This window comes from Schistosoma haematobium, chromosome 2 (genome assembly GCF_000699445.3).
Source record: "Schistosoma haematobium chromosome 2, whole genome shotgun sequence".
In the NCBI taxonomy this organism is placed as follows: domain Eukaryota; kingdom Metazoa; phylum Platyhelminthes; class Trematoda; order Strigeidida; family Schistosomatidae; genus Schistosoma; species Schistosoma haematobium.
In genome coordinates this window covers 13,721,092-13,745,928 of record NC_067197.1, presented here as the reverse complement: position 1 = coordinate 13,745,928, position 24,837 = coordinate 13,721,092, and the positions used below count along the sequence as shown (strand labels likewise).

Genomic DNA, 24,837 nt, shown 5'->3' with positions numbered 1-24,837 from the left:
AAGGTTGCATATGCCCAAGGACACTGAAAAGAAGCCTCGAACAAGGAAGACAACAAGAATGAGGCGACGCCGCCGCAACCCAGTTGTCAAATTATCGAGAACTGTAACGAACTCTCCAGAAGCCCTAAATCAGCCAAAGAGTTCTAGCCAATCAGAACATGATGGAGCTTTTTAGAAAATCAACGTGGCATGCTACTACTGGTCAGTAGCATAATATGTCTCTCAGCAGATTGGCCAAAACATCTTTAAATTCCCGTGTTCTCTGTACAAGAATGAACCTTTGGAGTAAAGTGCTTTTCGCTTATTTTGCGCCCCTTCTGTCGTGTTGAGGTTGCTGCGTAGTTCTAGCTTGCGGATTACCAGAATAGCTTAGGAACGGAATGGAGTGTTTAAATTTACAAGACTTTTCAGAACCTTTGGTTTTCACTCCGTTATTTGATAAAGACTAAGTTATTATTATTTTAAACGTATTCCCAGCAGTGCACATTTGGTTGTAAGCGGCAACTAATGCAAATGTTTAACTTACAATCGCCGAAAAAATGTATCTCAACAAATACTGCCAACGTTTGTGTAGTATGTTCATCAATGAAAAATCATAAAATTACATTACATTTTTACATAAATAGTTCCACGTATTTCACTCAAATTTTCTTCATTTTCAGCTTGAACGATATTGTGAAACACAATCAAGGGTTTTCAGAAACGTACCAATGTAAAAGTGGTTTGATAATGAATCCTGTGCGCAAATGTAGTCTTTAAAAGAAAACATTAGCCATGTGTGTGTATGTGCGCAGAAATATTCGTTTGTCTGTTTAATCGGTTCTGTAATTAGAACTATTGTAATGCCTCACTCTAACTTTTTAATTAATAAACATTTTAATACTGTAAGTTGTTGTGACCTCGTCTCCGGCTTTTTATCACGTAAATTATTCGCCAATCAAATGCGGCTTATTCAATCTTAGCACTGTGTCTAGCTTCTTTATTGATCCCTTGTTCGCCTAGCCCGTCCACTTGAGTTCAGAACATCAATATCAGCTTCCACTATGCCAATCATTTATTTCAGACATACTGGGTTTATATATCAACCAAACAGACCGCAACGCACCGTAAGATAGGAAATAACATTCATACACAAATAAGTGGCTGTGAACGTGGGAGACGATAGTTAGTAAACTGAACATAATTTAGGAACACTAAATCATACAGTAATAATATATAGGTCACAATGAAGCTTATAACAAGATAAATATAAATATACATAAACTAATAACAGAATAGCTACACCAAAGGAATATATGGATAATATTAGTCCAGCACTGGGTCTCAGGAAATACTCGTAATTTAATCTTCGCTAGAATATAACATAAGCAACGTCGAATGCTTGATTGTTACAGTCGGTTAAATCGATTCTGACAAGTCAACTGACGGGGAAATTATGATTTTAATCCAGTTGAAAAATTATCCCGAAATATCGCTTCAACAATATCCGTATAAGTGTGCGGATAAAATAAATCGGTTGTATGTCGAAGTCCCGAACGATTGCATTTCTGATATATCTTCGAGGAAACATTCCTGAATCCGTAATGTTGGTGTACTGCGATGTTAGACGTGATTTGTCTAACAATAGTTTCAATGTTACAGTCAAGCCATTTGGACCATGAATGTTGATACATATGTAGAAATACGATCTACTTCGTTATCAGTACTGCTCTAATAATGGACCTAGTCCTAAAATTGTAGACTTGTTATGATGTAACTGTCTAATCTATAAGATCTTACGTGGAACAATATATTTAATATGGATTAAAATAATTTTACATAAGGCCACGTCTGCAAGGCCGGGCCATCCTATCCGTTTTGGAGACAGTCCAGAGCGTGAGCTGGATAGAATGGATGAAAAATGGATATTGGTCCACGTTCAGTCGATCAGTTTAGATTGCAGTGGCTGGCACCCCGTTCAGCCCAAATGAGTTATTCTAGCATTCAGACAGACTTATCTGTTCATTCTTCTTGAATCAAATTCTGACACTTTCAATTATTCGCTTATTAACCTTGACCGTTTTTATATGAGCATGTGTTAATCTCTTACTCTACTCACCAGATGCATGTAACCTATTTTGTCTGACTACAAATATTCAGTCACACCTAGTCCAATTAGGTTGGTTCACACACCCTCTCCGATCTGCCTCGCCACCTTGTTTCTTATTCTGAATCTCTGTATGGATAAACAAATGCTCGAAATAAATTCCTCTAACGCCACCCGTATTCGGCTTCTAATAACAGCCGGCATTTTACTGGCCCGACAAAGTCGTATTTCCATACTAATTTCAGAGAAGAGCGAGAAATTATGCTTAAAATAAATAATAGGAGTAAGATTATATTTGAAGTATTAAATGATTCAAACAGACGACTAAACTATGAAACTATTTACCGTTTGTCCACAATACATATAGATATGTATTTTCGTCTTGTAAATTGCACCCACGGAGCACGTGAGCGTTGCCATAGTTAACTTGATACAGACCAAAACCAATTGCAATATCGAGATTCCTGTTGGTCTCAGTAGTAGTTTTAAATATAAACATGCAAAGATTGCACTGCAGTGTATCTTTCTTTCAATTGTCGTTCGCCACATCCTTTCACTTGCTTAAAGTGACGGACTACCTTTTCACTGCAACCTGTTAATGACATATTAACGTGGCTAGTTTCCACGTTTAATAGATGTTCGTGAATTACATCATCCATGGTAGAGAAGTGAAATCTTTTCGTCATTGCTCTTATGCACTCACTCAAAGAAGTCACAAAGTGAAGACGTCTATCTTTCAGAAACAAATGAAATCGAAGTCATAGACATGCAACTATGGTATCATATCCGCCAATTCGTAGTTAACAGCAGGATATGAAATTGTATATAAATATTAAGTGATTTTACATATTCCTATGACATAATAATACTAATCATAATCTCTCAATAGAACATCAACTTCTTTCACCACAAATAAACCAAAGAAAGGAGTGCAACGTAATACTAAAACAGTAGGATACTAGATTCAGAAGTTCTCATGGCATGTCAACGTTAACTAAGCCTAATATGGTGCTTAATAAGCACCTTGTTCATGTCGTGTGCAGCTGTTATATCACATAGTGCAAACATTACCTCTTATCAAAATGGTTGCTGTATTAGATCTACTCCTTTCAGTTGTTCAGACTAAAACTTAATTTTTTGTTGCATATACTACTATTATGTTGTGTATCTGTTCATGTGACGTACCGCTGACTGATGTGTTTATGTATTATAGCTGATTCAAACAGCGAGGAGAGTATTGGATATAAGTATTTATATTATCTGTTATTATTATTACTGATCTTCCGTTAATCAAACTAAACATTTGTCACCTAAGACAAAAATCATTGTGCGTTTATTGTCTCAGTAGAAAATAGGAAAGTCACTAACCCCGTATTTTATAGTCCGAAACACAAGTCATTCTGATATCAACCAGGGTATTTTTCATCGTCTTATTATCTGAAACACATCTTTCTTGTAGCATACTTGGTTTTCTCCAATTGTATTTAGGGCAGTGTTTTCTTGACCTAGGTGAGTCAGAGTATGTATTTATTGAGCAATGCGAATTCAGTACAAATTACGTGTGTTCAGTAGTTAAATCATTTTGGTTCAACTCTAGTAGATTGTACCTATGAGGCGATTGATACAGTTTAGTTTATGATATTAGTTGTGCATCCACGCTTTTAGCAATCCATCGTAACGTTTTAAATCTGACATTTTCTGACTAAATCCAACTTAGCTTAACGTTCAATTCGTAATCAGATTGATTTTTACTGTAGATACTAATTTCCTTGACCAAATTTTATTCCTACCTTGTCGCACTGAGCTACCTACACGCGACATTGTATATGATTATTGTCCCTTCAATGTAAATATATGCCACCCTGTTGTCTCTATGAGAAAGTAAGGCATTATTAAATGTCAGTTTTCATGATGTCGCGAATGCAATTTACCAAAATTATGAAAAATACTTTGTATGAAAATGAATTATAACTGATCCAACGTTTTTCAATCTCGTTATACACATTCCCTTCCTCCTCTCATCGAAACGTTGTAAAATAACCTTGTTCTGTTAGTCACAAAGTTTACTACATTTAGACGGAACAACTGAAGCACGGTCTGACTTGTTCGAAAGCGAAAACGACTTGTCATTCAATATAAGAAAATAAGGAGTTATACAGCCTGCATCCTAAACGATAAAGGCAAACATAGTCCAGTTTTCTACATACATTTTATGACGAACTTGTTTTAACATTCGTGTTTAAATGTGAATGTGCTGTTTCTACATTTCCTTGTTTTTTTTTCTGAAATGTCGTTCTGTTTTTATACCAACAACTTCTCTATCGTATTCAGATTTACGTTAACCCTAATAAAACCAAAGTTTTATTATTGATCATGCGGTTGTAGATGGCTTAACACAATGATTACGTTATGGAAATAAATTGCTCTGAGAAAAGAAAAACAATGGATTTAGACGAAAGTCAGCGGTTTCAATAAAAGTACTAATAAGAAATAGAATCCCAGGAAATAATATATCGGAAACGTTTTCTAGCTTAATCACACGGGAAATAGTACTTTGGCTAGATTTTATTATTCTTGAATAATGTATGGGAAAACTTAAATTGCCGATCGAATCAGTCACAACACATCATCTAACATTACTCAGTAAAGGAATTTCACATCGAACTATGCAAACATTCATTTCATCTAGCAGTACCACTTAGGTACCTTCATGTAACAGTCATAATTTTCGGATGGTATAACTGGAATAATGTCTTTTCTAAAAGAGTTGATAACAATTTATAGAACAGGAGAGATCATTTATTATACATTACGTATATAAGAATATATCATTCGTAGATAATTTTTGAAAAGAATGTGTAATCATTCTAAGAAGATTTTACAGATTATATATAATGACGGATTATGGAGGGATAATGTGCAATAAAAACCAATGGAAAATATCCGTTAAATGAGACAAATAAATAAATAAACGAACAAATACTCATGTGTTTTATGTATAGAGAAGCACAAAAAATAATCATGGCAGATAACCGGAAGGATATTAACAATGTTATGTTAAAAGTTACTGTTTAACGATTATTTGGATTGTGATGACGAACATGACGAAGTATATCTTTTTTAGTCAATACACCAAGAGGACACCTAGATCGGGGGAGAAACACAGAAACGAACATATTGAAATACAATTCAAAAACGATAGCGTATATACGTATACAGTTTAATGAACGACTAGTCATGTAACTCAGCTTTTCACCATACTTCAACCAACCACTAGGTATACTAACCTCCTGCAAAAGATGAAATCCAAATGCTCTTAAGTGATTTTTTTTTTTTTCATGTTCGAAGGCACCGAACCAGGATAAATTGTTTAACGTCACAGAATGAGCTATGAATCTCAAAATGAACGAATTTTATTTACTGACAATATGTTTTATTTTGTTTATTTGCATTTGCACTGATAATGTAAGAGTGCATGTATGGAAATTCACAATAATCAAAACTTCATTTACATATTACATTCAGACTATTAGTTTCTAAGTAATACTGATTAAATTGAAAATAGTTTTCAATATATAGTAATACCATAATGTGATGGTTAACGAAAGGCAATTTCAATATGATGGACGTGACTGTCAAGATTGGTGAGTGGATCCGAATATGAAACTGGGTGGATTTAGGTTCTCAAACTTCCCAGCAATAAAATGTAGGGTGAGTGAAACAGAAAAACATAGTAAAAATATAAGGCTATGAGTATAAAAACTAGGACGCATGAAGCTGGATAAAACCCTTTGATTTTTCGAGGTATGAAAAGGATGCACTTGTGAGATTACCATGGGTTTTCAGTCGCATCAAACGCTTCCCTATTTGAACGTTCTTAACTTCAAGATTCAGAATAAAAGCATTGCGTGATTGATACTGAGTATTAATCAAGTGATTCGAAGCTTCTAATTAATTTATATGAACACTATGCAGCACAATATTTCGAGGAAGAATTTAGTTTCATCTGCATAACGCAATTTAATTGACCTCAGTCAGTGGATGTTAACTAGCTCACTGACTACTTGCATTAAGTTTGGCGTTCAGCATTATTTATTATTTATTACTGATTATCTAACTGCAGTCCCGACCGTAGCTGCTACCTTGACGTCATGGTCAAGCATGCCTGTCGTGATGACCCAACCGAGGCATATTGGCTGGGACATATGTTTCTGTAGGTTCTACCATGCCATGCAGCTCGATTGGAGAACGGTAAGACTGAAAGCAGCAACTCAAGGTCTGAGGGTGAAGTCGTACTGCTGAATGTAGAGCGGTGTGACAGTAGTAAGGTGTTTCCCTCAGGCAACCAGCATCTGCGGCGATGCTGCCTTCTCACAAGGAAGGAAGGGGTTAGAAAAGGTCAACCATAAAAATGTCACACCTCACCTTACCTCACCGATTTCCGTCTCCGGTGGTAAGGTATTTCGAAGAACGGAGCTAACACGTTAAAACATCCTACAAAAAAGCCGAGGGTGTCCGACCCCAAGTACTTGTCCCTTGGACTCTGTAGTCTCACTTTCAAGTCGTTAAGACCAACACTAACCCAACCTTCTTTTTCATGTTTCTCAAGGAATAACCTCCCACGGAGTAGGGCAGCCAGTAAGTGACATAAGCCCTCATACCCGTAGCAGCGCATGAGACCAAGTTGGTCACAATCAAATCCTCCATACACTTCCTAATAACTCTCTTATCTTCACGACTAAACCTTCTCACGTTCTTTTATCACCTCGCGCCGCTAATGCAAACGATTCGAGTACGCGTAGCGTTATTCCCGGTCTCCTAAAACCACGCTCTAAACTATATGTAGGAGCTTTTAACGTCCGAACACTGTGCCAAATAAGACAACAGGCTTCCTTAACTAGTAATTTAGAATCTCGCGCCATCGATGTATGCTGCGTCTCCGAAACGCGCATACAGAGTCCAGGTAGCGTCATTCATATGACCTCATCATATCAAAACAAAAAACCATCTCGATTCATGCCTCGTGTGTCTGGAAGCCTTGATGCTGCTTTCCGTGACTTCGTTGGTGCAGGTATAGCATTGAGTCCGACGGTAGAACTAGCTCTCTTAGACTGGATCGCAGTTGACAGTCTATTTTGCGCTATCCAATTAAACGGAACGGTAAGGACTCGGAAAGATAGGGACACTTGTCGTCTGCCTACTCTTTAAGCATAAGGAAAAACATCTTCCGAGATGACGACCTCCGAATTCGTCCCAACGTTAGACCCAACTAGATCACATCGCTATCAGCCACCGATAGAGGGGCTCGATGGAAGACTGTCGCTCGTTTCGGAGCACATGCTTAGATTCAGATAATGTTCTATTGCGAGCGCGCATTTGTCTGCGTCTTACTGGACGTAGGTAAAAACGCTGCAAGTAAATCTCTTGGGGTCCTACTTAATGATAGACAAGCTAAGAATATATTTCAGGAACAACTAGAAAAACAGTTAAGCAGCCATGTAATTGATGCCCACCACGAGGCAGAGTTCAATGATATCCGAAAACCTGTGCAAACATTAGTGATATCTGCTAGTAAGGTAAACCATAAGGTTACGGAGAAACACTGGATCTCAGCAGCACCTACCTCACTGATAGATGCTCGAAAACACATTCCATCTGGCTCTGAATATGATGAAGAGCAGAGTAAGCTTAAGCGCAGGCTGATAAGAAGCCTACGCAATGATCGCGAACAGTGGTGGGTATCTAAAGCAAGAGAGATGGAAAAGGCAGTGACAGTAGACAGAAGCAGACAACTGTTCAGACTTGTCAAGGAAACCGCTATTAGGAATCCAACTGTTAGAGAAATTATCTCGGAAACAGATGGACATATTATTCATTCTCAATTCAGGTGATTGGATCGGTGAGCAGAACACTTTAGAGATCAGTTCAACTGACCTTCATTCACACTTCAGTTTTCAAAGATCTCCAGTCGAACTAAAAAGAGAAGTTGATGTGAGTCCTTAAACTCTTCACAAAGCTGAAAAAGCTATAGGAAATCTGAAGCGTGGAAGAGCAGCAGGTTCTGACAGATTTACGCCTGAGATTTTTAAGGATGGCGGTCCAGTTTTAGAGGAGAGACTGACTGAAGTCATAGGAAGAATCAGGGAACTGGACGTAGTCCCGTCTGACTGGACAAAAGTCCTCTTGTGGCAATCACAGAGGAATCAGTTTGACTAATATAGTGTCTAAAATATTAGCTTCAATAATACTTCGACGCCTAACCAAAGCTCGTGAAGAGCAGACTAGAGAAAATCAGGCTGGTTTTCGACCTGGACGTGGTTGTATAGACCACATATTCACACTAAGTCAGGTTCTAGAACACAGACACACATTCAGACGCCCCACAATGGTAGTATTTCTCGACCTTAAAGCAGCATTCAACTCTGTTGATCGTAAGGTTCTATGGCAGTGTTTGTCACTGAAAGGAGTACCAAAGAAGTACATTAACCTTGTAAAGGCTCTCTATTCGAACACAACTGGCCGAGTGAGAGCTTATGGCGAAATGTCATCAGAATTGATTACCTCAAGTGGTGTTTGTCAGGGCTGTTCACTCTCTCCATTCTTGTTTAACTTTTAGAGATAACAACTTCCTCATCCAAATTTCCAGTTCAACTTTTACCGGGAGATTCACTTGTTGACTTGGAATATGCCGATGACATAGTTCTATTTGGTGAAGACGCTGACAAAAAACAGAGTCTTCTGACCACCGTACACAACAATGCAAGCATGTTCGGGATGCAATTCTCCCCCCTCGAAATGCAAAATATTGCTTCAGGATTGGGTTGCATCGGCACTTGAACCAATGATAGGGAGTGAAGCAGTTGAGCGTGTCAACCTCTTCACTTATCTTAGGAGTCTCATCAGCCCTAGTGGTTTGGTATGTAACGAAATTTCAGCATGTATACAGAAGCCTTAACTAGCTTTTGCCAACTTGCGCCATTTATGCCGGTGAGAGTAGAGGATATTCGTAGCTTACTAGTATTCGATCATAGGTGTCTTCGAAGCATTGCTCGTATTTCCTGGGACCACTGAGTAAGTAATTCAGTTGTTAGGAAACGGGTACTAGGTAAGGATGGCAAATCAATTGATGAAGTAGTGAAGCGTCATCAGTTGAGATGGCTGGGACATTTGTGACGTATATCCAACCACCGACTGCCCCGACGAGCGATATTTTCTGGTGTAGGAGTAGGTTGGAAGAGAGCTAGGGCCAGTCAGACCAAAACATAGCACAAATCCATGAAGTCACTGACAAGTGGACTCAGCCATGTTGGTAGGTGTAAAATACTTGATTGCGATCCGCGAGACGATAGCAACCGATGGTTAGAGACCTTGAATGTCATGACTCAAAGTCGTTTGGAATGGCGCAGGTGCATCCACTCCTTTTGTTCTCCCAAATTCTAATCTTCTGAATTCTTCATGTCCCTTTCTTTTTTCTCTTTCCAAATTTATTTCACTGGATTGTACCTCTACCACTAGGAGATTTGAATCGACCACTGGATCTCTGTGCTAATGTGGTATGGCAACTCGAACTGATGTATGTAAATACGAAGTCCTACGTTGTTACTGACTGACTGACTGTTCATCAGGATTTGCTACTTCCATTTTTATTTAACCCGGTAAAAGATAATCGATTGGAGATAACAATCTTATTGTCTGACTCATCAGAAGTCGATCGCCCACCAGGAAATTCTCTTGTTGACTTGAAATACGCAGGTGACATAGTTTGTTTACTAAAGACACTGACAAAATGCAGTCTTCTGAACATCGAAGGATATCATCAGTTCGTCGTTGTTGATTTGGATGTCCTTAATTTGGTCCAGGAATTGTGTAGAGGATTTGATTGAGTGGTTGGCTGAATCTACTAAATGTCTCAGTATTCTTGAAATTTCTTTTGACAAATTGTACGTTGGTGTTCCGGGGAGTGCTACAATTGGGCGTAGTGGGATGTTTGGTTTGTGTATTTTGGGTCTGCCGTAGAATCGAGGAAGTACTGGTCCGTTGGATTTCATTCTCCATTGTTCTTGTTTTGTTATTTCTCCTGCTTTGACTAGCTTGTTTAAGGTCTTTGAGATTTGCTTGTCTAATTTTTTGACGGGATTTGTATCCATCAGTTTGTATGTGCTCTTGTCTTCCAGTAGTTCTTCGGCTATTTTGACGTATTCTTCTTTGTCCATGATTACTGTGGTGCGTCCTTTGTCCGCTGGTATTATGACAATATCTTTTCTATTTTTGAGTTCTTTTAAGGCCTTTTGTTCTTGTGGAGTCAGTTGGTTGTTTTCCTTCGCCTGTTGAGTTAGCGGTACTATAGTTTGCCTTATTTCTTGTTGTGTTTCTTCACTGATTCCCGAAGTTTTGAGTGATGACTCCAGTGCTGCGAAAAATTACAGCTTTGAGGCGTCGCTTGTATTGTAGTTTAATCCTTTTTGGAGGTGTTCTTCCGTATTTGTTAGTGGTTGTTTTGACAAATTGATCATGCAGTTGTTTGTGTTTTCTTCCATGGGTAGTTTTGAGATCTTGATCAGTTTTTTCTTTAAGGCGTTTCTTCTTTGTTCTCTGTGTCGTTTGCATGATATCTCGATGGCTGTTGTCAAGATTTCCAAGTGTTCTGACGTAAGTGTCCTTTGTAGCTTCATCTTTTGGTCCTCTATGACGTGTTGGTATTTGCGGATTCTGTAGTGTGCATCCGTTATCATTAGGTGTACCATTTTTCTTCCACTTTGCTTAGCTATTTTCCATCCTAATGGGCAGTTGATTGGAGGTCTATATCTTACACTTGTTGGTAGAACATGCTGGCGAATACACTCATGGAGAAAATATAGTTGTTCTCGAGTGGAAGCCTGTCTTTTGGCGAAATTCTCCCATTTGCGAACAACGAGAAGCGTATTACGCTCATATGAGCGTAATAGTCTTCTGAACACCTCAAGCGTTAATCCAAGCATGTTTGGGATATATTTCTCTCCATCAAAATGTGAAATGTTAGTTAAGAAAATGGTTGATGTCAACCCCAGAACAAATGATATAGCGTGAAGCAGTTGAGTGTTTCGATCACTTCACTTATCTTAGAAGTCTCATCAGTCTCTGACGAAATCCCTACATAGTTTCAAAAGGCTTGATAGACTTCTGCCAACTTGCGTCACTTATAGCGTAGGCAAGATATTAATCTACCAACTGAAGGACGAGTTTACTGCTCAGTATTTTGTTCCGTTCACCTTTATGGCTATCAAACGTGGCCTTTAAAAGTAGAGGATATCCGTAGATCACTTCTATTCAATAATATTTGCCTTTAAACCACTGCTCGTACTCTTTGAGACCTTTGAGCTTCATCAGTTGAACTAAGTTATAACTATCGCCAATAATTATAAATACACATATTTTTCTGTATGTTTTTAATTCTCACCCTACAAACACTTCATCTGTTTTCTAATTTTGGACTATGAGGGCTCTATACGTTCGAGGGCTGTTAGTTGTATATCGTGTGCTGAGTTAATCAAGTAGAAGGGGTAACAGAGACTAAATGCCAAAACTTATGAAAGCAGATCATTACGTTTTGCTGATCAGCTTTGCTTCAACTTAACTATATCCTAGGTAACTATAATAAATGTTACTGTCATATGAAATTCGCTCTCGCGTCGTGAATTTTACCGACACGAAATGCAACAAGCTAAGTAGACATAAATAGTAGAAACGATAATAAAGATAATTAGACAGTTTTTTACAAGTCTATCACTACTACTGAATGAAGTATTTGACAATTACTAAAAATTTGATTACACTTAGTAAACAAAACAAAAACGTTTACTAACCCATTACGTGTAACAATGATTTGTCGGAGGCCCAACTTTTTAAAGAAATCCAAAACTGTTTCCATCGGTGTATGATCCGATACCGTTGTAGGAGACTAAATGGTAAAAGGACACAGAAATCGCCAATAACAGTGAGTTAGGACACAATTAAACGGTTTGAAATTAGAATAAGTTACAAATGATACACACTGCCTGGACCAAAACACCAAAAGTAAAAAACAAAGATAAATTGTACAAAGAGTTTACTGTAGACAATTATTCACAATTGAAGCATGTGTGTATTTTTACAGGTAGTGATATATACAACCGTGATCGTTTTTGGTTAAATGAGTAAAATGTCGACTTTTCATAGCCGGTCCAGGCTGGTAATCGATTTATTAGCTTATCACATAGTTTCCTAAACCCTGTCTGTTTAGCTTGATGCATTGTGAAAGACATTAAAAAAAGGAGAAATATGGTGGTAGGATCTTGTATTGCAAAACAACAGTCAGAATTGATCATGGAGATACTTAACAGGAAAAACTGAATTACCAACTGTTCATCTGCACTTTTTAAAACATATACAGTCAATAAACAAATATGAATAATTTTGATACAGGGGAACGCGAGTTCATAAATATATACGATAATTTAGACCAGTAAATAATAAAATGACTACTGGAACACGTTTCTTTTAAAATAAAAACGAAAAAACACTATAACTAAATAGGACGTTAAGGTCACCATGAAACGGTTTTACTGTTATTTGGAAAACTGATAAACCAATAAACATATCGTAAACTATGGAGTTAATAATAGCAATAACAATAACAATAATTTATTACGGGATATTAGATTACAAAACGTACCAAATCAACAATATTTTGTAAGTTGACAGGTGTCAATTCCTGATTATCATCTGCATATACTTCCTGAAATGTGGCAAAATGAACTGGCGAATCATCGACAATATTTGAATCATATTTTCTTTCACGATCTATTCATTATATAGATAATAAACAGGTAAAACCAATATTTATCTATGGTAAACAGAACCATTGAGATGAGCATATAATAAAAACTATTTCTCAATCAAGTTCCATGACAGAAATGAGTAAACAAAAATACAGACAAGTAGAACAACGTAAAAACTATCCACCCACCTAGCCATCCCGAAAAGTAAGCAATCGGTGTTTTAAAATTGGTTTGCAAGTAAAATTAGTCAATGGGATAATAGATGATAATGACTATTCACAACTAGATTTTAATCATTATACACTGTTTTACTGACTGAGCTACACAAGACACTTTAAACAAACTGATGTTTTCGAGATAGGTATCTACTACAATTAATAGAATTATTCAATGAAGAATTATTTAAGTAATGACGTTGATTGGCTGGAGGTAGAAGGAAGGAAACATGAGATCTAGTTTCTAAGTCAGTTTAGCACTCGTTAGCAAAGTGCCGCTGCAAACATGAGGGGGATAATGTATCTCTTGAGGTGTATGTTATGTTACCGCCACTAAACTCTTGTAGCACTACGATATTTACAAACGAAATGGGAGTCGAAACCGCATCCTTACGAATACATTCATTCAGTTAACACCAAAAATTAGTATTTGAATGACTTAATTCTGACTGAATTGTTGCTGAAAGTTTCACGACTAAGCCATCCAGCTCAAAGAACGAAAGACCATCAAAATCATCCATCCGAGTTACAAGTATTCATTAACTCATATTGTAAGTTGTAACTATCAACAGTCATCAGTTATATAAATATCTGACGAAAGATTCAAAAGATAAGTATTTATTAAATACAAAACGTTATTTGAGGTTAATGTGGACCAACATTTAATTAATTCTGTAATCAACATTCACTTCTGACAAAAATGGTTTACACAATAAATCAATTACATCAATCAATCTACAAACATTTAGGTAATCGAAAATATTTTTAATTAAAATTGGTTTAGAAAAATCTCACATAGGAATTCTACTTGTACTTACTGAACATAATAACGTTTACCTATCAACGTATATAAGTAGATATCAACAAGTCACAAGTAAAATACTTTATAATTCAATGATAGTTTTCTAATAGCTTACCCAAAGCCCAACGTAACTCTCTTCTTGAAACCCATCCAACTAGGTATGGGGAATCTTGTGAAACAACAACAGGAAATCCTTTAACATCACATATACTAACCAATTGGTCTAGATCACCAACTGTCATATCATATTGTGTAACAACATATAGAGGGGAATTAGAATCTCTGAAAAAACAGATGGAAACATTATAGACAATAACGAGAAAGGAAAAGGGAATAAGACAAGTCAATTAATTGACGTTATCAATAACGAAATCGTATTGAAAATGCATGCATATAGACGTGTTGCTATTTCCTGAATACAACAAAAAAGTCTAATTTCAAAAACAAAATTTACGAGCAAATCAGGCGACATGATGACACAGAACGTCATCTTGTCAAACTGATTACATATCCAATGGAAATAACATTAAGATTAGCAAAGTGGCTTATCGATAAGAGGAAATCTACAATAAAACAACCTCTTCTATGTTAGAACTCTATTGTACCTACTTCAGTTTGAACAATCATTGAAATATCACTAGTTCTCAAGAAATATGTTTACTTTGAGACCATGCGCACAAACGTGTACTTAATTACTAAGTTGCACAGTATGTTTGTTACTTACTTAGGCCTGTTAACCCTCGTGTAGGAGGTTAGGCCGCTCACCAGGATTCGCCACCCAACACTCTCCTGGACAATCCTTTTCAGCGCTTTACAGTTGCTACCCATCATTTACATGTCAGCTTACGTCGTATGAATTCCAGATGATGTTGACGATTTTCTCATGTACTCCATAGTGTCGAAGAAGTTTCCATAATATTTTCCTATCCACACTGTCAAATGCTTTTTATAGTCAAGGAAGTGTGATGTCTCTGTAGGTGAGTTCTTACACTTGCTCAAATTTCTTTTTCTTGGTATCTCGATGAGGTATCTTTCTTTCCAATCTGTCAGTACCTGTTTTTCTCCCATATATTCCTAAATAAAATGAGGAGTATGTTTTCAGTTACCTATGTGTCTAACTTAAGTGCTTCAGTTGGTGTATTATCAGGTCCTAATGCTTTCACACTGTAAGGATTAGAGCCAGTGTCTGAGAGATATCTTGAATTGGTTGAGTTTGTGAGTATCTTGAAGAAAGACTGCATTCAACTATTGTAATGCTGTTTCACCGGCTGCCCACTGTTTCTTTAGTTTCAGTTTCATGTTGGCAATCACCAGGTGGTGGTGATCTGAGGCTGTGTCAGCTCCTCTCATCACCTGGTTGTCACGTCTTTCACTGACCCTCTGGATTTTTCACTAATAAAAATATGATCGGTGTGGTTCTGTATAGTGTGATCCGAAGAGACCTAAGTAGCTTCGTGTATGCGTTTGTGGGGAAATATACTCCCAAACATAAACGATTTGTTGAATGCACATAGATTTACAAATCTGTCACCATCCCCATCCTTTTCTCCCAGTCAATCCATGTTGTCCCATGATATCTTCGTACTCGATGTTGTCTATTCCGACCTTGGCGTTTAGGTCTCCCATCAGGATGGTGACACCCTTTATTGGGAACTTCGATATATTTGATTGCAGCCTCTCATAGAACTGATCTTTATTGTCACCGTTGCTATCATTGGTGGGTGCATAACACTGGATAACATTCATTGTGATCTCTTCCTTCTTTGTTTTGAATGATGCTCTGACGATTCTGAGTCCACGAGATTCCCATCCTATCAGTGCTTCACAGACTTCTTTGTACAGCATCAGAGTAACACCCTGAGTGTGTGTGGAGTATTTTCCTCTTCGTGACCTGAATACAACAGCAACATTCCCGTATCTAGTCTTTTCTGTCCAGCTTGGATCCAATGGCTTTCACTGTTTCCGAGCAGCGCCAAGTTGTATCTCATCATTTTCGTAGCTGTTTAACTGGTTCTCCTGGTCTTTCAGTGTCCGGACATTCCGTGTATTTATATTAATTGTTGCTCTGGTTGTTAGAAGTGGCATCGACCTCATGACTTGCGAAAAATCTGGGCTTTCATCACGAGGCGTCATAATTCTTCCAGATGAAGATCCTTGAACTCTCATGTCAGAGTTTAGATCATTTGGATGATCTTACTCTGGTGGACGTTTTATAGCAAGTTTATTTTTGTTGGATGGGCTTGCCGACTCCATGTACGACCCTTGTCCTTTGTGTGGGACTGTCGGTAACCCTATAATAGCTACAAGCGGAGTCTTACGAAATTCGAGTGACTTATTATTATATTACTACAATGAAATAAATTCAATACGTTTTGACATTAGGAAATCAGCTAGTCATCACAAGTTATTTTTAATAGAGTTATTGGTTGACGGGATTTGAATGACGTTGCTCCGAATATACCATGTAAGCGTCACCTACAGTTGATTACATGTAACATTGGATCAATGAAGGCACCGAAAAAACAACTTATGCATACTTTATTTTCATAGTCGCTTATGAAAACGATAGTTCTTTTGCTTAGGACAAAATTTGGAACCTGAATAAATCACTTTGAACAAGTAGCTGCTATTACTGATCAAAATCAAAGCTGTAAAGCAATGAATAGATTTTTCAAACTAGTTTTAACCTGTACAAAAAATAACTGTCAATAAGTTTAATGAAAATTGTGATACTTGGCTTATTCGTTTTTGATATTATGAACCAGTTCCAGTTACACCTCAACTGGGAACCAAGGAGGTACTGCACAGCTATTTCGTTCTAGTATGGGACTCTTCATCTGTGCGTACCCATGACTCCATCAAAATGGATTGAACCTAAGACCTCCGCTCTTACGTGAGAACGCTTAATCTTGAAACTAATGAACTGATATCCAATCGCGTTTGTCAAACTTCAACCAAATATTCATTGTTTATTATTTTTCCAGAAAGGATGATGTGATAATTAAGAGTATTTGAATTATAGCACAAACTAAGAATACCAGAAATAACGCGATTGGATTAGGCAATACTAGATAGACACAAACCAATGTACTGTATTTTGAATTCAACCAGTAAAAAGGAATCATTATTTCATACAAATATCACAGATGAATATTAACGAAACTCAACAAATAATTCAATTAATTTATAACAATAAATATTGTAATAAGGCTGTTATTGATACCACAGAATGGAGATAACTGACAAACGAAAAAGAACGATAAATGTTAACGATTAAAATCAATTGATCTAGACATGTTATGCTATCAACTTAAATTATTATATCTTTATGGTTGTAATTGATCCATCTCAATATAGCACATTAGTTGGACGGTCTAAGATAACAATCTTTCCATTAGTTTGACAAAATTCACGTAATCTACATCTCAGTGACTTTATGAACTGATGTCACATTTTAGTTTGACCACCATTAGCTTCCATCCAACCTACTATAAGGCAAGTTGGTGTTGAGTATAGTTATGTATAACTTGTACACATTTGAACTAGGTCTTAAGTTGTTTATGTCTGTTTCATGTTTATAAACTGAACAACACAAATTAGTTCCAAATGTTTTAGCCAGGGTGATGAATGAAATTCCTTACGAAGTCAAATAGAAAAAAAGGAGATAAAAACAGAAGACTGACAAAGACATTGTACAATTAAAGGTATTCTAACACGTACACATAATTATACATTGAATAATAATAATAATAATCTACTTCAGTTAGTCTAAATTCAATAAAATATGCATACACTAGTCATGACTAGTAAATCTCATTAACATAAAAAAAATCCTGAATGAACAACAACAAAATACAACTATCAATCAATCTTATCAAATAATAACATGATTTATAGACACGTTTACAATAAAGTATTTTCCAATATTTTCAATACATTTATAAAATATAGACGATTATAATCATTCAAAATGATTAGTAAATTCGGCGAAATTATAATTTATGAACGGAGCAATCAGATATAAGATAACAGATATGGGATTTTGGCGTGAAGTTCAGTCATCCATTTGGTTAAATAGCGTTTTGGCATTTTAGCTGATGTCGGTTCGTGATAAAAACCCCAAGTCTTATTCCTAACCCTAACCATTACCTATAAATCCTAATGATAACTCGCCATACTGGTTTATAATCGTCAATTACTTTTGGTTAGTAGGTGAACATTCTCAAGGTCAATTTAGCGTCGATCAATGGTCGTCCATAAATTATGGTCTCACCGTAAATTCAACAAATGAATAAATTATGATGGCCGATTTAATCAGTTATTCTTATTGAACCTAATAAATCTTTAAATCAAGAGTATTGACTGTTTTATCGAGAACAAACAAAGTTACAAGGAAGATACCTAAGTTAATTATTTCCATTAGTTGATGAGAGAATTATTCGACACTAAACATTCAGTATTAATCTATACCGTTACATCAATCCAATTCAATAAAAATTTCACCTGATAAATGAATTGAATAATTAATTAAACAAAAGATTACTTACATACGTCCTTAATTGTAACTCTATTATTAATAAAATCATCTTTACAGTAAGTGAATATTCAATTGCATTCAGAATCCTAATTATTTATTAAACGTCACTCATCTATCTAAGTAAAAATTCGTTTAAACCATAGTTTGTGTGTACGGGCTAGTGATACTATCCAGATACGCCTCCCTTCCCTGGAACTGTAGTACATACAGCGGAACTCGAAACTAACACTTAGTAATTCAAAGTCGAACACCCACTCTTCACACTACTCCATGACATCTAGCCACAATCAAAATATTATCATCAAGTTATGAGTTACAAATAAAGAAATAAAGAACAATAAAAATTCTTTGAAAAGTAAAATTGTATACTCACCTGCGTGGATGCATTACATCAGCTGCTACTAATGTATTATCTAATTCATCATACGATCCAAGATATGGATAATCATTTAATCGTATATGCTCTTCGTAAATACTACCATTTGTTAATCGATCACCAGTCCATTTACTAACCATAGCTGCAATCATTAATGGAATTATATAATTTAAACTAAAAATGGTATTTGTTTTTTTGATAAAAAATGAAAAAGGAAAACGTACATAATTATTGTTAATCACAAGATACACAATAGACAATAATGAAATAATGAATAAAACGTTGTAACAATAAGAATGATGATGAAGCGAAAACCAGTTTCTTCCTGTTGGACACGTCATTAAAATATTTGTTCAAACTTCCAACATCACTCTCATAATGACAATAATCAATAATCTCAAACACAGTAGGTAGAGAAAAAAATATATCAGTATACTTTCTTTTTAAGAACAAGTACAACAGTGACAGCCCCACAAAGTATTGAAACAAACAATCTAGGAGTAAGTTTAAAATTCACCATCTCGAATTATGAAAATCTGTTATATGATAAGGTAAACGAACAAAAAGAAGTCAATATGAAAACTATAGTGATGTAAGATAAAACAATTTAAACCGTTATGCAATAAACACAGGTTGCTTATTGTTTATAAACTGCCTACTCAAATAATTCGCATGTATATGTAATGAAACGAAACAATGCCTTGGATGACATATAACAAGATAATATACTGTATATAGTTTGCAAATTTCTTCTAACCAACTAATTGGAAGTAAACTGAAATGAGAAACTAATTAACTGAATACTAATGCACTTGTTCATCATCAACTATGAACAATATTAAACTTCCTGAACACTTGTAGATTTCTATGATACAATATTTTCAATCACAGAATAAGTATGTTGTAGGCAAATAGATTTCCATCTATATGTCTAAACTTATGCTTCATTCTAAATAAGAATAAGGAGATATAAATAAATTTAATGACTCTGAAAAAAAAATTCTGCAGCATGATATTCTGCTTTCATGATCAGATAGTAACTGAGATAATTAATTTGTACAAAACTTAAAAAAAAAAAAAAGAATGAAAATGAAAAAATGAGACATGTTATCTCTACCCTATGGGTAAGTTAATCAAATAATTGATACAGATTATTCAATGAAAAAATAGAAGAATCCGATTACATTGATTGATGTAATATGCTTCGAAATTATTTGGTTAAGAGTAGTCAACAGGAATGCTTGAATCTAGGTTTCACATAAGTAGATATGCATCAGCTACCCGTATCTACATTCATGAAGGAAGTGATGCTTTATGTGAAATCGTTTGTTTGTTATCTTGAATGAATGTGAATTTTAAAATACCACAACGACAAATACATTAGAACGCAGGGTATCTTTGATTAAGTGTCATCTTATATAATTTAATATTAGCAGAGAGAACATCTAAAAGGAAGGATGTTTACGGATCTTGCTTAATTTGAAGTGTGTTGTCAACACAAGTTAACATCAGTAAAAAACTGATTCGTTTTAGTTTAAAACACTCATAATTCATCAAGGGACTAAACCCATGTGACATGATACTGGATTTTAGCAGCATATTATAATTTGGTATGATGTTGATTACTGTTGTTAGTGGTGCGGCTATTTCCTATAACTGTGGAATAGCTGCTGCTTACTACGACGAACAAGACTGTTATGCCATCGCAAGGAGACTGTAGGTGGAAATTTTTTTATTCAATAACTGCTAATTAAAACAACATCAAAAAGATAACAATGAAATATATAACGTTTTAAATATTCAGTCAATTGGTAACTTTGAATGTCTTGAACGAGCAGTAGTCGACATTGGGTGAGAATAATTCGATGTATTTATATAATTTACAAAACCAATAAATTAACTGTCTTAGCTAAGAGATACAACTCATCACTGAATCATGTATTTGCTTTCTTCTTAACACGGAACAATTTTGGTTTCCTTATGTTTTATTGATATTGAAGTAAGTTTTCCGTTCGACTGATATAAAAGAGCTACATGCTTTTGATATTATTCGATATTTGCCTTTTGTGTATTACCTGTTATTCTCTACTATTCCTCGTTTTGTAGTTTTGAGGAGAGTGTTGAAAGCAGTTGGTAAAGATAGATATTTAAAACCTTTTAAACTTCTGAAAGTGTTGTCTTATCGCATATAAACCACCAACTCCATTCACGTCTTTCTCCTTGTGTATTTTCTGGTGTAACTCCGACTGGAGCACCCTCTGAGGCTCCTGCCGAGCCCAGGCCCGGATAAAGGAGGAGGCTTGGACATGGGGTTAGCGACCCCATCCTGTAGAAAACTAACTCGCTAAAAAAACGCTAACCAGAAAAAATTATTTAAACATTTTAAACTCTGCCCTGGGAGACAGAAGGTCTTCATTTAGAAGAGTTATGACGCCTCATGATGAAAGCTGAATTCCTTCGGAAGTTACGAGGCCGATGCCTCTTTTGGCAACCAGAGCAACCATTTATTTAGGTACATGGAATGCTCGTACAATGTGGGAGACCGGGAGAGCGTTCCGAATTGCTGCAGAAATGAGGAGTTACAACCTAGAGGTGCTTGGGATCAGTGAAATACATTGGACGCAAGTTGGACAACAACGACTAACTTTAGGAGAGCTTCTGTTATACTCCGGCCATGATGAAGAAAATGCCCCACATACACAAGGAGTTGCATTGATGCTGTTCAAACGAGCACAAAACGCACTTATAGGATGGGAATCTCATGGACCAAGGATCATCAAAGCCTCGTTCAAAACAAAAAAAGAGGGCATTTCAATGAACGTCATCCAATGCTATGCGCCTACCAACGACTACAATGAAGACGCTAAAGATCAATTCTACGATAGGCTGCAGTCAATCATCGAGAATTGCCCAACAAAGGACCTGACCATTCTGATGGGAGATTTAAATGCCAAGGTTGGAATGGACAACACCGAATATGAAGACATCATGGGACGACAAGGACTGGGAGAAATGAACGAAAATGGTGAGATTTGCAAACCTATATGCCTTCAATAAACTGGTCATGGGCGGCACTATATTCCCACATATACGCATACACAAAACTATATAGACTTCACTGCATCACATATCTGACCATATCTGAATCAACAAGAAGTTCAGTAGGAGGATGTGAGAACCAAGAGAGAAGCTGATATAGCATCAGATCATCAATTGCTGGTCACCAAGATGAAACTGAGACTTAAAAAGCACTGGACAATGTGGCGGACAATATCACAAAAGTTCAATATGGCCTTTCTTCAGGATACTGATAAACTCAATGAATTCAAGATAGCTCCCAACAACAGGTTCCAAGCCTTACAGGATCTACTGAAAGAAGAAGAAACTACTATGGAGGACAACTGGAAAAGAAGCATTAACTTCAACGTGTCAGGAGGTTCTGGGCCTCAAGAAGCATCATCATAAGGAATGGATCTCTATAGAAACACTGGACAGGATCAAAGAAAGGAAGAACAAGAAGACAGTAATTAACAACAGCCGAACAAGAGCAGAGAAAGTCAAGGCACAAGCTGAGTACATAGAAGCAAACAAGCAAGTGAAGGAGAGCATTAGAGCCGACAAGCAGAAATACGTGAAAGAACTAGCAACGACGGCGGAAAAAGCTGCAAGAGAAGGAGACATGAAACAACTGTATGACACATTAAAGAAACTCGCTGGGAATTGACGTAAACGAGAACGATCAGTGAAAAGTAAGGAAGGCAATATTGAAGAACAACGAAACAGGTGGGTAGAACACTTCAAAGAAATCTTGAATCGACTAGCCCCACTGAACCCACCCAACATCGAAGAAACACACACAGACCTCCCAGTCGATATTAACACACCAACAATTGAAGAGATCAGCATGGCCATCATCAAATCAAGAGCGGAAAAGCAGAAGTATCAGACAACATTTCAGCAGAGGCACTGAAAGCGGACGTAGCATTAACTGCAATATTACTCCACATTATCTTCAGCAAGATTTGGGATGAAGAACAAGTACCAACAGATTGTGAAGAAAAACTTTCGGTCAAGATACCAAAGAAAGGCGATCTCAGCAAGTGTGATAACTACAGGGGCATCACTCTTCTCTCAATACCAGAAAAAGTCTTCAACAGGGTATTATTAAACAGAATGAAGGTCTCCGAAAACGCCCAACTTCCAGATCAACAGGCTGGATTCCGTAAAGATAGATCGTGTACAGATCAAATCGCAACTCTACGGATCATTGAGGAACAATCAATTGATTGGAATTCATCACTATACATCAACTACTTCATTGACTACGAAAAAGCATCTGATAGTGTGGACAGGACAAAACTATGGAAGCTTTTTAGACACTACGGCGTGCCTCAGAAGATAGTCAATATCATACAGAATACTTATGATGGATTAAACTGCAAAATCGTGCATAGAGGACAATTGACAGACTCGTTCGAGGTAAAGACCGGTGTCAGGCAAGGTTGCCTACTCTCACTCTTTCTCTTTTTCCTGGTGATCGACTGGATCATGAAGACGTCAACATCTGGGGGAAGTATGGGATACAGTGGACAGCTGGACAATCTAGACTTACCAGATGACCTGACTCTTCTATCGCAAACGCAACAACAAATGCAGGAGAAGATGACCAGTGTGGCAGCAGCCTCAACAGCAGTAGGTCTCAATATACACAAAGAGAAGAGCAGGATTCTCCGATACAACACAACATGCACCAATCCAATCACACTTCATGCAAAAAGATTCGGAAGATGTAAAAACCTTTACATATCTCGGCAACATCATTGATGAATACGGTGGGTCTGATGCAGATGTGAAGGCACGGATCGGCAAAGCAAGATCAGCATATTTACAACTGAAAAACATCTGGAAATCAAAGCCGTTGTCAACCGACATCAAGGTCAAGATTTTCAATACAAATGTCAAGACAGTTCTACTGTATGGGGCGGAAATCTGGAGAACTATGAAAGCCATCATCCAGAAGATACAAGTGTTTGGTAACAGTTGTCTACGCAAAATACTTCGGATCCGTTGGCCAGACACTATCAGCAACAACTTATTGTGGGAGAGAACAAATCAGATTTCAGTAGTGGAAGAAATCAGAAAGAAGCGCTGGAAGTGGATGGGACACACATTGAGGAAAGCACCCAACTGCGTCACAACGCAAGTCCTCACTTGGAATCCTCAAGGCTAAAGAACAGATTACTCCGAGAAATGGAGACAGACATGAGAAGAACAAATAACAATTGGATAGAACTAGAAGGGAAGGCCCAGGACAGAGTGAATTGGAGAATGCTGGTTGGTGGCCTATGTTCCTTCATGAGAAGTAACAGGAGTAAGTAAGATACTCTTATCATCTTGAAAACATTTCATTGAATTCCAGATAGTTTTTCTCTCTCTCTCTCTCTATATATATATATATATATATATATATATATATATATATATATATATATATATATATATATATCGATGGTTCTTTATTCTTAAAAGAACTTATTAAAGTATTTTGTACTAAGAATTCCATACTGCACTAATCATATAATACTGAATAAAACCATTGACAACAATAATAGTGTCGCAAATCGACTAAAGTCGGACACATAGATCACTGGATTCTGATATGGTTGTCTAGAAGTAACATGTTGGTCGCAAAAACCTGCAAGTCACAAGTTCCATTCTTCCAGTGAGATTATAAGAGGACACTATCACTGAGGAGAATTAATGAAGAATAAAAAGCTTCTATCCAACACCTAATGGTTTTCGCTCATTCACCAACTGATATCAACTTCTGATGATAACAACTTTTGAACTAAAGATTGACTTAGTATAATTTATAGTGAAGAAAAAGCCATGTTTACACATCAAAAGTGACATCAATTTGTGTTTTATGTGAAGTACAATTGACTAGATACTGTTAAACTTCCTATTGAAATCCTTGCTCTTAGTCTAAATAAAATGGGTTAATACAATGAAAATCATGAACACC

General features: G+C 36.6%; 1 protein-coding gene across 1 annotated transcript; it reads right to left on the bottom strand.

Moving 5' to 3' along the window:
* Nucleotides 1-3,860: 3,860 nt before the first annotated feature.
* CLCN3 (H(+)/Cl(-) exchange transporter 3) lies at nucleotides 3,861-24,167 on the bottom strand. Its single transcript, XM_051214376.1, has 5 exons — nucleotides 14,015-24,167; nucleotides 12,777-12,904; nucleotides 11,929-12,023; nucleotides 7,710-7,828; nucleotides 3,861-5,230 (listed from the first exon to the last, which is right to left on the bottom strand). Exons 1-4 carry the CDS (start codon nucleotides 14,139-14,141, stop codon nucleotides 7,798-7,800), a joined length of 381 nt encoding a protein of 126 aa, XP_051067539.1. The 5' UTR covers nucleotides 14,142-24,167; the 3' UTR covers nucleotides 3,861-5,230; nucleotides 7,710-7,797.
* Nucleotides 24,168-24,837: the final 670 nt, after the last annotated feature.

What these genes read in the sequence shown, in the direction of transcription:
- CLCN3 (XM_051214376.1), bottom strand. Translation starts at nt 14,141, where the DNA reads ATGACAGTTGGTGATCTAGACCAATTGGTTAGTATATGTGATGTTAAA. An exon ending in AGAGTTACGTTGGGCTTTGG is followed by an intron (nt 12,905 to 14,014) that starts GTAAGCTATTAG and finishes TATAATGAATAG; the next exon opens with ATCGTGAAAGAAAATATGAT. An exon ending in ATCATTGTTACACGTAATGG is followed by an intron (nt 7,829 to 11,928) that starts GTTAGTAAACGT and finishes CTCTTGCTTTAG; the next exon opens with ATACCCACCACTGTTCGCGA.